This window comes from Pseudorca crassidens, chromosome 11, assembly GCF_039906515.1.
Source record: "Pseudorca crassidens isolate mPseCra1 chromosome 11, mPseCra1.hap1, whole genome shotgun sequence".
Taxonomy (NCBI): Eukaryota; Metazoa; Chordata; class Mammalia; order Artiodactyla; family Delphinidae; genus Pseudorca; species Pseudorca crassidens.
In genome coordinates this window covers 11608036-11623143 of record NC_090306.1, presented here as the reverse complement: position 1 = coordinate 11623143, position 15108 = coordinate 11608036, and the positions used below count along the sequence as shown (strand labels likewise).

At 39.7% G+C, this 15108-nt stretch overlaps 1 protein-coding gene across 1 annotated transcript; it reads left to right on the top strand.

The window, feature by feature from the left end:
- Positions 1-10369: 10369 nt before the first annotated feature.
- Positions 10370-13601, top strand: MGP (matrix Gla protein). Its single transcript, XM_067695759.1, has 4 exons — positions 10370-10528; positions 11980-12012; positions 12742-12817; positions 13225-13601. The coding sequence occupies exons 1-4, from the start codon at positions 10468-10470 to the stop codon at positions 13364-13366; spliced, it is 312 nt and encodes a 103-aa protein (XP_067551860.1). The 5' UTR covers positions 10370-10467; the 3' UTR covers positions 13367-13601.
- Positions 13602-15108: the final 1507 nt, after the last annotated feature.

The following is a 15108-nucleotide window of genomic DNA, read 5'->3' as shown; positions in this document are numbered from 1 at the left end:
TGAGGGCCCAGGGCGCTGGGCTCCGGCCTCCTTTAGAGCGTGTGAACATCTCCAAGGAAGTGTCCCTGCCTCTGTTGTGCTGTGCGCTGTAATGGACAAAATAACACTGTGTTGATCAGGGGTCTTGGCCCCTTGACATATACACTGAAAAACGGGTTGTATGAATGTGCGTCTCGCATGAACCTATCAGCAAATGCAGCTGCCGCTTTTGAATTCTCTTCTCAGATTGTCCTGAATTTTGCCGCTTTGAAATAATGTGCTGAATAAACTCAGCAACCAATAATCATTATCTGGGAGTGTCTTGTGAGTGAGCGGACTTATTCTGATTCATTGTATCCCTTTTAGTAGATTTGATGGCTAGTTGGAAAGTGAAATAGAAACAAAACATCTTCCTTTAAAAATACTGGAGTCGGGCCATTCCTTGTAGAAGAGGCAGGAAGATCAGACCTTGAGGATGTGACGAAGCGCTATGCTTCATTTCTGATATATTTTGGTTTCCCGTTTGCATTGAGCTGCAGGTTTTCTACATTTGGAAAACAGAGCTTTGGACCCTCTGAGTGACTCCTTTGTAAGTGAAGAGAAAGGCTGGTTTTTCTTCTGTTCTTGTTATTCCAAAAGCCCTGGTTTGGGGTCTGTGTTCACACTGGCTCTGTCTCAGCCTGTTCAGATGCAATGTTCTTGAGAGGTGGGGACCTAATCATTACCAAAGTAGCATCCAAGAGAGGAAACGGTGTCAATTAAAAGGAAAATGTGATTTTTACCTGAAAAAAAAAATGTCAGTCCAATGAGAAAACACATCACTTGGTCTTCTCTAGGGCCAGCTGGTTGCCTAAACAAATGTCTATAGAGGAAGGGCCACTGATTAAATTTGTGATCTAAGAACACTCTTTATTCATGAGAGTAGGATCTATATCTGCATTTTTCTCCACTATATTTCCAGCTTTGTGTTGGCACATAGTAAATGCTCAATAAATTTGTAAGACGGATTCATGGATGGATGGATGATGGATGACTAAAAACATGAGGCTACTTCTGGCTCTGAAAGGTGTGGCCATGATTTGCTTTTCCTCCTGAGACAGGTAGAATAGGAGATCTTGTATTTCTCTATAGCTTCCGTTGCCTGGGAGTTATACCATACTGCCCATCTCACATGAGGAAATTCCTGTACAAGCTAAAAAAAAACCTGGTAATCATATCACTGTCTCTCTCATATCTTTGTTGTCAGTTCTGGGAGTGTCTTCAAATATTCTCTTCACGAAAGAATACTTTTCTTGGACTTCCCTGGTGGCACAGTGGTTAAGAATCCACCTGCCAATGCAAGGGGACATGGGTTTGAGCCCTGATCTGGGCAGATCCCACATGCCGCGGAGCAACTAAGACTATGAGCCACAACTACTGAGCCCGTGTGCCACAACTACTGAAGCCTGAGCACCTAGAGCCTGTGCTCCACAACAAGAGAAGCCACCCAATGAGAAGCCCATGCACCACAATGAAGAGCAACGTCCTCTCGTCACAACTAGAGAAAGCCTGCGCGCAACAATGAAGAGCCAACACAGCCACAAATTAATTAATTAATTAATTTTTTAAAAAGAATACTTTTCTTGAGTAGTAAGGGGGAAATATCTATATAAATGTTTCTCATAATTACCTAAAATCCAAATGTAAGTTAAAGCTTCATGTGGTCTAGTCTTTACAAGATATACAAATTTTAAAAATACAAAAACGATTTCAAAATTTTTCGGCTATTCTCAAACAATCTTTTACTATCTAAAACAATACAATTCATAACTAAAGCCATTCTGACTTGTCTTTTCCCATGTCTTACTCTCAATGTCTCACATCCTACAGCTGCCTGAAAGCTTTTCTGTCCACAGCTCAAATCTCTACCTAAAACTCCCCCATCCAACAAACCAAGTCTGCAAAGCTCTTCCCATTTCTCTCCCTCCACTTTTTATCTACCACCATTTTTTCTCTCTCTCTTCTCTCTGATGAGTTGATCTTGGCCTTTTTTGACACAAAGGACCCATCGAGAGATTCCCTGCTGATGCAGGGGTTAGGAATACACCTGCCAATGCAGGGGACAGGGGACCATGAGCCCTGGTCCGGAAGATCCAACATGTCACAGAGCAACTAAGCCCACATGCAACAGCTACTGAGCCTGAGATCTAGAGCCCACGTGCCACAACTACTGACCCTGCATGCCACAACTACTGAAGCCCATGTGCCTAGAGCCCATGCTCCGCAAAAAGAGAAGACACCACAATGAGAAGCCCACGCACCACAAGGAAGAGTAGTCCCTCCTCAACGCAACTAAAGAAAGCCTGCGTGCAGCAATGAAGACCCATTGCAGCCAAAGAAAAAAAGGACCCATCGGGTTAGTTCAACTCCTCTTCATAAGAATACATGGCTGAGAGAGCCCGAAGGAAGTCCAAATCATATACAGTTTGACAAAACATGCTGTGTGGCTGACAGGGTCTTGGTGCTCCGGCCGGGTGTCAGGCCTGAGCCTCGTAGGTGGGAGAGCCGAGTTGAGGACACTGGTCCACCAGAGACCTCCCAGCCCCTTGTAATATAAAACAGCAAAAGCTCTCCAAGAGATCTCCATCTCAATGCTAAGACCCAGCTCCACTCAATGACCAGCAGGTTCCAGTGCTGGACACCCCATGCCAAGCAACTAGCAAGACAGGAACACAACCCCAGCCATTAGCAGAGAGGCTGCCTAAAATCATAATAGTTCACAGACACCCCAAAACACAGCACCAAATGCAGTCCTGCCCACCAGAAAGACAAAATCCAGCCTCATCCACCAGAACACAAGCACCAGTCTCCTCCACCAGGAAGGCTACACAACCCACTGAACAAACCTTACCCCCTGGGGGCAGACACCAAAAACAATAGGAAGTACGAACGTGCAGCCTGCGAAAAGGAGACCACAAATGCAGTAAGTTAAGCAAAATGAGAAGACAGAGGAATACACAGCAGATGAAGGAGGAAAGTAAAAACCCACCAGACCAAACAAATGAAGAGGAAATAGGCAGTCTACCTGAAAAAGAATTCAGAGTGATGGTAGAAAAGATGATCCAAAATCTTGGAACTAGAATGGAGAAAATACAAGAAATATTTAACAAGGACCTAGAAGAACTAAAGAGCAAACAAACAATAATGAAAAACACAATAAATGAAATTTAAAATTCTCTAGAAGGAATCAATAGCAGAATAACTGAGGCAGAAGAACGGATAAGTGAGCTGGAAGATAAAATAGTGGATATAACTACCACAGAGCAGAATAAAGAAAAAAGAATGAAAAGAATTGAGGACAGTCTCAGAGACCTCTGGAACAACATTACACGTACTAACATTTGAATTATAGGAAGAATAGAAGAATAGAAAAAGAAAGGGACAGAGAAGAATAGAAAAAGAAAGGGACTGAGAAAATATTTGAGGAGATTATACTTGAAAACTTCCCTAATATGGGAAAGGAAATAGTCAATCAACTCCAGGAAACACAGAGAGTCCAATACAAGATAAATCCAAGGAGAAACATGCCAAGACACATATTAATCAAACTATCAAAAATTAAATACAAAGAAAAAATATTAAAAGCAGCAAGGGAAAAGCAACAAATAATATACATGGGAATCCCCATAAGCTTAACAGCTGATTTCTCAGCTGAAACTCTGCAAGCCAGAAGGGTGTGGCAGGACATATTTAAAGTGATGAAAGGGAAAAACCTACAATCAAGGATACTCTACCCAGCAAAGATCTCATTCAGATTCAACAGAGAAATTAAAACCTTTACAGACAAGCAAAAACTAAGAAAATTCAGCACCACCAAACCAGCTTTACAACAAATGTTAAAGGAACTTCTCTAGGCAGGAAACACAAGAGAAGGAAAAGACCTACAATAACAAACTCAAAACAATTAAGAAAATGGTAATAGGAACATACATATCAATAATTACATTAAATGTAAATAGATTAAACGCTCCAACCAAAAGACATAGAATGGCTGAATGGATACAAAAACAAGACCCATATATATACTGTCTACAAGAGACCAACTTCAGACCTAGGGACACATACAGACTGAAAGTGAGGGGATGGAAAAAGATATTCCATGTAAATGGAAATCAAAAGAAAGCTGGAGTAGCAATTCTCATATCAGACAAAACAGACTTTAAAATAAAGACTATTACAAGAGACAAAAAAGGACACGACATAATGATCAAGGGATCAATCAAAGAAGAAGATGTAACAATTGTAAATATTTATGCATCCAACCTGAGGCACCTCAGTACATAAGGCAAATGCTAAGAGCCATAAAAGGAGAAATCAACAGTAACACATATATAGTAGGGGACTTTTAACACCCCACTTTCACCAATGGACAGATCATCCAAAATGAAAATAAATAAGGAAACACAAGCTTTAAATGATACATTAAACAAGATAGGCTTTTACTAGTATTTATAGGACTTTCCATCCAAAAACAGCAGATTACAGTTTCTTCTCAAGTGCTCATGGAACATTCTCCAGAATAGATCATATCTTGGGTCACAAATCAAGCATTGGTAAATAAAAAATTGAAATCATATCAAGTATCTTTTCCAACCACAATGCTATGAGACTAGATAACAATGACAAGAAAAAATCTGTAAAAAATACAAACATATGGAGGCTAAACAATACACTACTAAATAACCAAGAGATCACTGAGAAATCAAAGAGGAAATCAAAAAATACCTAGACACAAATCACAATGAAAACACAACGACCCAAAACCTATGGGATGCAGCAAAAACAGTTCTAAGAGGGAACTTTATAGCAATATAATCCTACCTCAAGAAACAAGAAACATCTCAAATAAACAGCCTAACCATACATCTAAAGCAATTAGAGAAAGAAGAACCAAAAAAACCAAAGTTAGCAGAAGGAAAGAAATCATAAAGATCAGATCAGAAATAAATGAAAAAGAAATGAAGGAAACGATAGCAAAGATTGATAAAACTAAAAGCTGGTTCTTTGAGAAGATAAACAGAATTGATAAACCATTAGCCAGACTCATCAAGAAAAAAAGGGAGAAGACTCAAATCAATAGGATTAGAAATGAAAAAGGAGAAGTAACAACTGACACTGCAGAAATACAAAAGATCATGAGAGATTACTACAAGCAACTCTATGCCAATAAAGTGGACAACCTGGAAGAAATGGATAAATTCTTAGAAAAGCACAACCTTCTGAGACTGAGCCAGGAAGAAATAGAAAATATAAACAGACCAATCACAAGCACTGAAATTGAAACAGTGATTAAAAATCTCTCAACAAACAAAAGCCCAGGACCAGGTGGATTCACAGGCAAATTCTATCAAACATTTAGAGAAGAGCTAACACAATCCTTCTCAAACTCTTCCAAAATATAGCAGAGGGAGGAACAGTCCCAAACTCATTCTATGAGGCCACCATCACCTTGATACCAAAACCAGACAAAGATCTCACACAAAAAAAGAAAAATACAGGGCAATATCACTGATGAACATAGATGCAAAAATCCTCCACAAAATACTAGCAAACAGAATCCAACAGCACATTAAACAGATCATACACCATGATCAAGTGGGGTTTATCTCAGGAATGCAAGGATTCTTCAATATACACAAATCAATCAATGTGATAAACCACATTTAAAAATTGAAGGATCAAAACCATATGGTCATCTCAATAGATGCAGAAAAACTTTCAACAAAATTCAACACCCATTTATGATAAAAACCCTCCAGAAAGTGGGCAAAGAGGGAATTTACCTCAACATAATAAAGGCCATATATGACAAACCAGCAGCCAACATCATTCTCAATGGTGAAAAACTGAAAGCATTTCCACTAAGATCAGGAAAAAGACAAGGTTGCCCACTCTCACCACTATTATTCAACATAGTTTTGGAAGTTTTAGCCACAGCAATCAGAGAAGAAAAAGAAATAAAAGGAATTCAAATCAGAAAAGAAGTGAAACTGTCACTGTTTGCAGGTGACATGATACTATACTTAGAGAATCCTAAAGATGTTACCAGAAAACTACTGGAGCTAATCAATGAATTTGATAAAGTAGCAGGATACAAAATTAATGCACAGAAATCTCTGGCATTCCTATACACTAATGATGAAAAATCTGAAAGAGGAATTAAGGAAGCACTCCCATTTACCATTGCAACAAAAAGAATAAAATACCTAGGAATAAGCCTACCTAGGGAGACAAAAGACTTGTATGCAGAAAACTATAAGACACAGATGAAGAAATTAAAGATGATACAAACAGATGGAGAGATATACCATGTTCTTCGATTGGAAGAATGAAATTGGGAAAATGACTATACTACCCAAAGCCATCTACAGATTCAGTGCAATCCCTATCAAATTACCAATGGCATTTTTCACGGAACTAGAACAAAAAATTTTCACAACTTGTATGGAAACACAAAAGACCCCAAATAGCCAAAGCAATCTTGAGAAAGAAAAACGGAGCTGGAGGAATCAGGCTCCCTGACTTCAGACTATACTACAAAGCTACAGTAATCAAGACAGTATGGTACTGGCACAAAAAACAGAAAAATAGATCAATGGAACAAGATAAAAAGCCCAGAGATAAACCCACGTACATATGGTCCCCTTATCTTTGATAAAGGAGGCAAGAATATACAATGGAGAAAAGACAGCCTCTTCGATAAGTGGTGCTGGGAAAACTGGACAGTTACATGTAAAAGAATGAAATTAGAACACTTCCTAACACCATACAAAAAAATAAACTCAAAATGGATTAAAGACCTAAATGTAAGGCCAGAAACTTGAGCAAAACATAGGCAGAATACTCTATGACATAAATCACAGCAGATCCTTTTTGACCCACCTCCTAGAGAAATGGAAATAAAAACAAACAAATGGGACCTAATGAAACTTCAAAGCTTTTGCACAGCAAAGGAAACCTTAAACAAGACCAAAGGACAACCCTCAGAATGGGAGAAAATATTTGCAAATTAAGCAACTGACAGAGGATTAATCTCCAAAATATACAAGCAGCTCATGCAGCTCAATATCAAAAAAAACAAACAACCCAATCCAAAAATGGGCAGGAGACCTAAATAGACATTTCTCCAAAGAAGATATACAGATTGCCAACAAACACATTGTCAACATGATTAGTGATGCTCAACATCACTAATCATTAGAGAAATTCAAATCAAAACTACAATGAGGTATCACCTCACAGCGGTCAGAATGGCCATCATCAAAAAAATCTACAAACAATAAATGCTGGAGAGGGTGTGGAGAAAAGGGAACCCTCTTGTTGGTGGGAATGTAAATTGATACAGCCACTATGGAGAACAGTTTGGAGGTTCCTTAAAAAACTAAAAATAGAACTACCATACGACCCAGCAATCCCACTACTGGGCATATACCCCGAGAAAACCATAATTCAAAAAGAGTCATCTACCACAGTGTTCATTGCAGCTCTATTTACAATAACTAGGACATGGAAGCAACCCAAGTGTCCATTGACAGATGAATGGATAAAGAAGATGTGGCACATATATACAGTGGAATATTACTCAGCCATAAGAAGAACCGAAATTGAGTTATTTGTAGTGAGGTGCATGAACCTAGAGAGTGTCATACAGAGTGAAGTTAAGTCAGAAAGAGAAATACAAATACCATATGATAACACATTTATATGGACTCTAAAAAAAAAAAAAAGGTTATGAAGAAACTAGGGGCAGGACAGGAATACAGATGCAGATGTAGAGAATGTACTTAAGGACACGGGGAGGGGGAAAGGTAAGCTGGGACGAAGTGAGAGAGTGGCATTGACATATATACACTACCAAATATAAAATAGATAGCTAGTGGGAAGCAGCCGCATAGCGCAAGAGGGAGGAGATATGGGGATATATGTATACATATAGCTGATTCATTTTGTTATACAGCAGAAACTAACACACAATTATAAAGCAATTACACTCCAATAAAGATGTTAAAAAAAAAGAATACATGGCTGGAGTTGACACATACAAAATTGTCTTTGAGACTCGGAGTGATACAGGAGGAGAGAAAAGGAAGAGCTCTGAATACTCACACATGTTAATCATTTTTACAAATCATGTATGAATGGGATTGAGCATAAGAGAACCCAGGCATAAATGGAAACAGTGGAAAGGAAAGATAAGAGACTCGTGAGAGATAGTTTCCAAAATAAAGTGTTAGCCTTACAAAAAGCAAGATGGTAAAGAGAGATGCGTAAACGTTTAGGAAAACCAGTGGAAGCAGTATTTAAGATAACTTGTGAAAAAGGTGAAGCTTAAATTGGAAAGAGAAATGTAAGATTTTCAAGTTTGGACTTAGCGATTGTAAAAATAAGCAATTGTGAGGTCAGAAGGCTGACAGAGCACAGATGCCATCTGCATTTGGGAGTAGAGGGGACTGCTAGAACCGACTGGAGAAAGATAGAGCTAGTGTACGTTACGAAGCACGTGTTTGTAGCCGGAGAAGAGAGAATCCTTTTTAATTCTGGAGATGGGCTGGGGGTGAGAGGTGAGCAGCCTACTCTTTTTAGGGTGAAACATTGGAATTTAACTTGTTTCAAATTATGATGATTGGGGGTTAGTGATTAAGTTGAGTACATATAAAATGCTATATGAACCATGCCATGTAGTAAACTGGCTTTTGCAAATATAATGACCTGGATGATTTATCTTGGAAAAAGGGCACAGAAGCCAACATTGAGAACAAATCTGTGATTTAAAGAGGAAAACAACCCCCACTCTTGTGAGTATAAATTGTGATGGTCGAGTTTATCAAAGATGATCATACATTGTCTTCTTTCTGAGGTCTTTTTTAAGATTTTATCCCAAAGAATATATCTCAATATGAAATAATCTGGAGGGAAAACCTGAATTTTATTGGTCCCTTTAGAACTCAGTAATCCTTCAGACTACAACCGAGTTTTTCCTTTAACAGGAAATCCTTTATTATTTATAAAAGCTCTTCACAGGTTGGGGTTTGGGAGGGTGAGTCCATCCCAATAAGACAAAAAGAATGAGGCGTGAGGCTCCACCTACTTGCTCACCACCGCTCTTAGAAATAAATCTTTTTTTATTGAAAAGTACACCCACCCTCCCTCATCCCAGCCCTTTTGCTGATCCAGCCCAAGTTAGAGGTCCTGCAACTTTACCTCTTCTACAATCTGCTGCTCTGTGATGCAAGTCTATTTGTTTGCCGAGAAGACTCTTTGGTACCCAGGCAACAGAGACACATCTGATAGAAAATGTTTTCTGATTGTCCAAGAGGTTAAAAAATAAAAGACCTCTGTCTACAAGACAACCAGAGACACCAAATTGCAATCTTCCTCCTAAAAGAAAAGAAACAGTGCCGCTGGTTCTGATGGTACAGTGGAGGTGTGTGTTTGTGAAAATCTGTGTTGGAGGATACAGGATGGAGGTGTGTGTTTGTGAAAATCTGTGTTGGAGCATACAGGACAGCTAAAGAGCAAAGCGAATAGTAAGTAGCTCTTACTTACCTCCTTAGGGACTGTCTTGGTTGTCTCTAGGTCACCCGCATCACCTAGCAGGGTACCTTGCATCTCATCGGCCACTCACTAAAAGCATATTGAATTAGTTCATTATCAAGACAGTGCCTTCAGAAAATGCAAGATGGGTACCCACATAACCTTGCTGCACTTTACATGCGTGATATCCAGGCTGAGAGAGCATCAGGGCACAGGGGTGAGCTCAACTCACAAAACTGGATGGGCAAGTTGTTATGGAGCAACTGAGGAAACAGAACTCAGGGGGTCCCTGGCCATCTCTGTTCTGAACACCTGGAAAAATGCATCAGGCTATATCATCAGGCGAACACCCAATTGGTTAGGATTAAGAGTTTAACCCTACTGGAAAAATAATTCTAAATCAGTGCCAGCATAGAAAGTGAAGTCCTTTCTCCCCCAGAACCTCTCATCCATCCATCAGGGGAGCAAACAGAACACTATGGCTCTGTTTATGGACCAAACCTGAAAGACCCAAAGTCAGAGCCAGGAGGGCAGACCAGAGAAGGAATTAGAAAGGCAAACATGTGTTTGTGGCAACTCCCTTCTCCGTGGACCTGTGCCAGCTCTGACCCAGACATGGGGTGGCCGCAACTTGTGTACCAGGGCAGCAGCTGCTGTAGCACAGTCGGGTCCAGAAATGAGGGAAAACTGCTCACCCGGAGCAGATAATATCTGTAAGGAATGAATATTTGGGAAAAGTCCCAGTGCTAGTTGAGTGCCAACCAGTCCCCACCTTCTCCGGCCCCCTCTCACTGGTTCCTCCCCTTTCAGCTGCTCTGATTCTTATAAAAACTCCACAGCCTTTCACCAGCAGCCTGTAGGAGCCTCTCTCTCTACCGCCGCTGCACAAGACAGTGAGAGCGACCCGGAGACACCATGAGGAGTCTACTCCTTCTCTCCATCCTGGCTGCCTTTGCTGTGGCAGCTCTCTGTTATGGTGAGAACTTTCTCCTGCCATTTCTTTGTTTTTTTCTTTTCTGCCTCTGACTTCAGTTGACATGGATTTTTCCTCTCCCTCCTCCTTTTCTTCCCCCTTTCTCTATTATAATCTTAGAGGACTATGAGTTTAACATTTCCCAAGCCCTTTGCACACTGATCTGTTCCATCGAGTCTTTTTTATATCTTCAATATCTGGACTATTGTAAGTAACTTAGCAGGCAAGTTCTTTCTATGGTAAGTCACTCTACACTTGGAAATTCTGCTGTCTCAGAAAGAAGATATCAACTTCCCAGCCCCTGAGCTCCCATTTTTTTAAGGATGTGTGTTTAGACTTTGATAACAATTGGTTAAGGGTATCGGTTGAATCACTCACCTTTAAGAGATTCAGTTTTCACATGAAGTTTTATGTATAGCTCTCTCTAAGAGCAAGACAGTCTCACGAACTTCCCATATTTCTTCAGTGGATGAATTTTAAAGTAAAGTTTTACATTTAAAGAACCTCAGAGAAAAATCGATTCCTTCGTTTCTATTGCTAAAAGACAAATTTTGCTTGGTTTCTATGTGTTGTTAAATATCTCTGTGTGTGTTCAAAGCTAAAGAAAGGAAATCTGAAACAAAATTATTTTTAGATCATTCAGTCTTATGCTTCAATTATCTGGGTATTCCAGGTATTCCTGAGCTCAATTATATTAATAACCATCTGTATTTTGCTTCCTCCTCTTGAAATTATTCACCAGTTTTCTGTGTCAGAAGATTTGGTTTCTTCACCTTCTTTTTAACTTTTCAATTATATTCACTTGCTTGCAAACGTGAGCTTCTTATTGCCAGATTTACCTGCTGTGCCCAGGAGAGTGGTAGAAAGAAGAAAACTGTTGCTTTGGCATCAGCTGAGTTCTTTCTCTGAACTGGCATTGTGCCCAGTGTGAGATGTCAGCTGAAGCCAGTGGTTTCTGTGGCTGTCAATTTAACACAGGCTCTTAAGAGGCTTTCAGAACCTCTTGGACACTTGTCTTGGGAAAGCCAAGCTGAGCCATCTGCCCAGCCTGCCTGGAGAAACTTGCCTGTTTTCTAGGCCCTTTGTGCCTTCCTTGGCCCTGCTCTCAGACAGGTCCCAAATTAAGCAAGGAAGGCTCTCTGGAGCCTTGTGTGCAGCACTTAAATTGTCTTATTTCTCAAGACTAAAGACTTCATAGCCCCTGGGAAATTTTAGGCAATACCATGGGCACTAGCTCCTTCAACACCGGAAAAACTAAAGAGTAGAGATATCCCAGCAAGGACAGAGCTACAGAAACAACTCATGAATCCTAAATGCCTGAAATTTGTAATAACCACACTGCTAAATATATTTCTCCCATCTTTTGGGCTCTTCCCTCCCCTTCCTTCCCTATATTTAGACTGTTGTGGTGTGTGAAAGGTAGCAATAAAATGGGTCTTTTTTTTTAATTCCAGAATCTCATGAAAGCATGGAATCCTATGAAATCAGTAAGTGAATATTTGACTTCCTTATTGAAATCTCATGTATTGAAGAACCTCTCCCAATTCTTAAATAGACAAAAAGGTAATATATTTAACAGGGAGGGAAAAGAGGGTCTCTTTTGGAAAACTAAAGTAAATTTAAAAATTCAACTGTAAAAATCACCAGAGGAGCAATTTTTTAAGTTTGAAATAGTGTAAGATGGCAAGTATGCTTTCAACATACTTAGGAGCCATAAAATCTCATTTGCAAATTTTAAGTCGGTACCACATCAGCCACACAGATGGAAAACAGGAGTAATGACAAAGTACAGAATCGGAGGCCGAGTCTGCTGGGAGACCACAGGCATCAGCAGTTGGATGCTATCAAATATCAACTTATAAAGACTGAGTATAGGAATAATAGCATATCACTCTCATCTTTAATTTGTTCATTATTTTTATGATGTTTAAACTGTTCATTTACTGGAAATCTAAAATTATGCTTAACAAGGCCTCAGGACAGGGAGAATTTCTCCTCACAGGAATAAAAAACACAGTGAGTAGGAATACCAAGATCAGGTATTCGATCAGGCAGTTTACGAAATCTGCTCTATCTATCCATTTAATTTTCACAGATCTCTAGTTACAAGCAATGCGTGAATGAATGAGCTTTCAGATATGTTTTTGTCAGAGAATATTCATGGAAATATTTTCAACAACTGTCTCCCTAAGACTGCACTTATTTTCTGTTTTAAGATCCCTTCATTAACAGGAGAAATGCTAATATCTTTATATCCCCGCAACAGAGATGGAGGGTGAAAGCCCAAGAGAGGTAGGTGACAAAACTTGATGGGGGAGGTCATCTTTCCCAGATCTGAATGGAGTGAGAAATGGGTTTTTTTCCATCATATATATTATTTCTAATTATATTCCCAAATCAAAGAATTTAAAAACAATGTACAGAAAACAACTGAATTTCTAGAAGACTATTTTGTGAAAGGCCCAGAAAGGAGAGGGAGGGAGGAGGAAAAGGAGGACAGAGAGAAAATTTCTATTTCCATTAAAAAAGAAAATCCCTGTTCCACCTTTCCTCCCTGTTCTACAAGTATCTCTTCATATTGGGGGATGAATGAGATCTCTCTATGATATTTTCTTATTCTTTTTTTTTCTTTTCCTTTTTCTCATTTCTCCACTTTCTTTATGCTTCTCAATTTGGGCCTCTTTTCTTTCACTTTCTAGAATCCGAGAACACAGCAAATCTGCATATGAGATCAACAGGGAAGCTTGTGACGACTTCAAACTTTGCGAACGCTATGCCTTGGTTTATGGATACAATGCTGCCTACAATCGTTATTTCCGGCAGCGCCCAGGGGCCAAATGAGATTGGAAAAAGTTTCTTTCCAGAGCCTGGTGCCTGGTTTTGTATTCCCTTGCAGTAGCATCACTGAACTATATAGACACATACGAATTGCTTAATTGTTCCTTAAATGTTCTTGTCTGGCTGCACTCCTCTTTCCTGCCCCCAGTTGAAAAGTAATGGAAGTGCAGTGGAGTGAAGGTCAAAGGGAAGTTAAGATGTGTGATTATTCCATAATAAACTTCTGGTAGGATACATACATTTTGTGAGTCTGATTTATTCTGGGAAAATCCTGAAATAGTTCAATCAAGGCCCACCTAGCCCAGAGCAGTAGATTCTGCTAATCGTGTTCTAATGTTGATTAGAAGCATAAGTGCATAGGAAGAACACATCTTAGAAGACACTCACTCACCCATAACTTGTCTAGACTCTCTCTACCTTGGGGTCAGTGAATCACTGCTTCCTAGTATATGTTTTCCAGGATTTTCACACATCATAGATGATCAGTCATATGACTTTCCTGCTCCCAAACTCTTTTCCTCGGCTGCCGCGCAGCGTGTGGGATCTTAGCTCCTCCACCAGGGATTGAACCCACTCCCCTGGCATTGGAAGCGCAGAGTCTTAACCACTGGACCTCCAGGGAAGTCCCCTGCCCCCAAACTTCAAATGACTCCTAAATTCCTTCCATGTGGATTCCAGACTCTGTACCTTGGCTCATCACCCTCACCTGAATGTTATCATATCCTAAGATGCTACAGTCTTGACTCTTACTTGAGTCAAGAAAATATGTGCGCTTTCAAAATGACCAGACATTTTTACAAGATTCGATCATGGAATTTTGGAGCCATGCAAAATGCTAGAGCTCCCTTAAGCCTGGTTTGCCAATGAGGAGGCTCCAGAGTCTCCTGCTTGGTAGTTAGGGACAGAGCCCAGGATTTCTCAATCCCAATTCAGACCTTGTTCGCCTCTGTCATGAGGACTGCTGCATGTCCATCCCTACATCCGTTCCTTCTGGTAGGCCCACTGCCTCCATCTCTTTAGTGGAGCATCTTTCTATGCCTTCAAAACCCAGCTTAAGATTCAAGTACTTTATGAAATGTGATGGTTAAGTCCACCCAGCTCCCATCACACTACGCAAGCCAGTATCCAGCACTTCAAGAATGTATTTAAAGTCACTTTGCTATACAGCAGAGACTGGCACAACATTGTAAATCAACTATACTTCAACAAAAATTAAAAAAAGAATTTATGTAAGGATTCAAGTACAATTATATTATTCAATTCATGTTTTGATTAAATTTCTTTTATGTATATTTGTTTGTCTAACAGTATGGTAAATTCTTTGAGCGCAGACACTGTAACTGCAATTTCTTTTCTCTCTATAGCCTTGGTGCTATGTCTGTTCACAAAGGGTATTCAATGAACGCTAAAAAACCAGACTGACTAGTCATGCCTGGGAGTGATCAGCCAATTCTGAAACTGTTAGATTCATCACAATGATGTGTGTCATATAATTTAACCCATCGTCGTATTAATATAATGATGGGTGTTCTACAATTTTCTAAGCTCTATTGCATGCGGTAACTCATTAGATTTTAGAAAAATGCAGAAGATGAGTAATACGTATTAGATGGTAAAACTGAAACTCAGAGATGTAACTTTCTGAAGACACTGTAGTAAATGCAGTGGTATGCCACTCAAATTGAGGCATTATTCACATGGTCACCAGATATACTGGCAGCAGTTAGGAAGGCCATAACATTCTC

Excerpts from the sequence above, each read along its gene's own strand:
- MGP (XM_067695759.1), top strand. The coding sequence starts at position 10,468 with ATGAGGAGTCTACTCCTTCTCTCCATCCTGGCTGCCTTTGCTGTGGCA. Across the intron at positions 12,013-12,741 it reads CATGGAATCCTATGAAATCA|ATCCCTTCATTAACAGGAGA; the intron begins GTAAGTGAATAT and ends TTCTGTTTTAAG. Across the intron at positions 12,818-13,224 it reads AGGGTGAAAGCCCAAGAGAG|AATCCGAGAACACAGCAAAT; the intron begins GTAGGTGACAAA and ends TTCACTTTCTAG.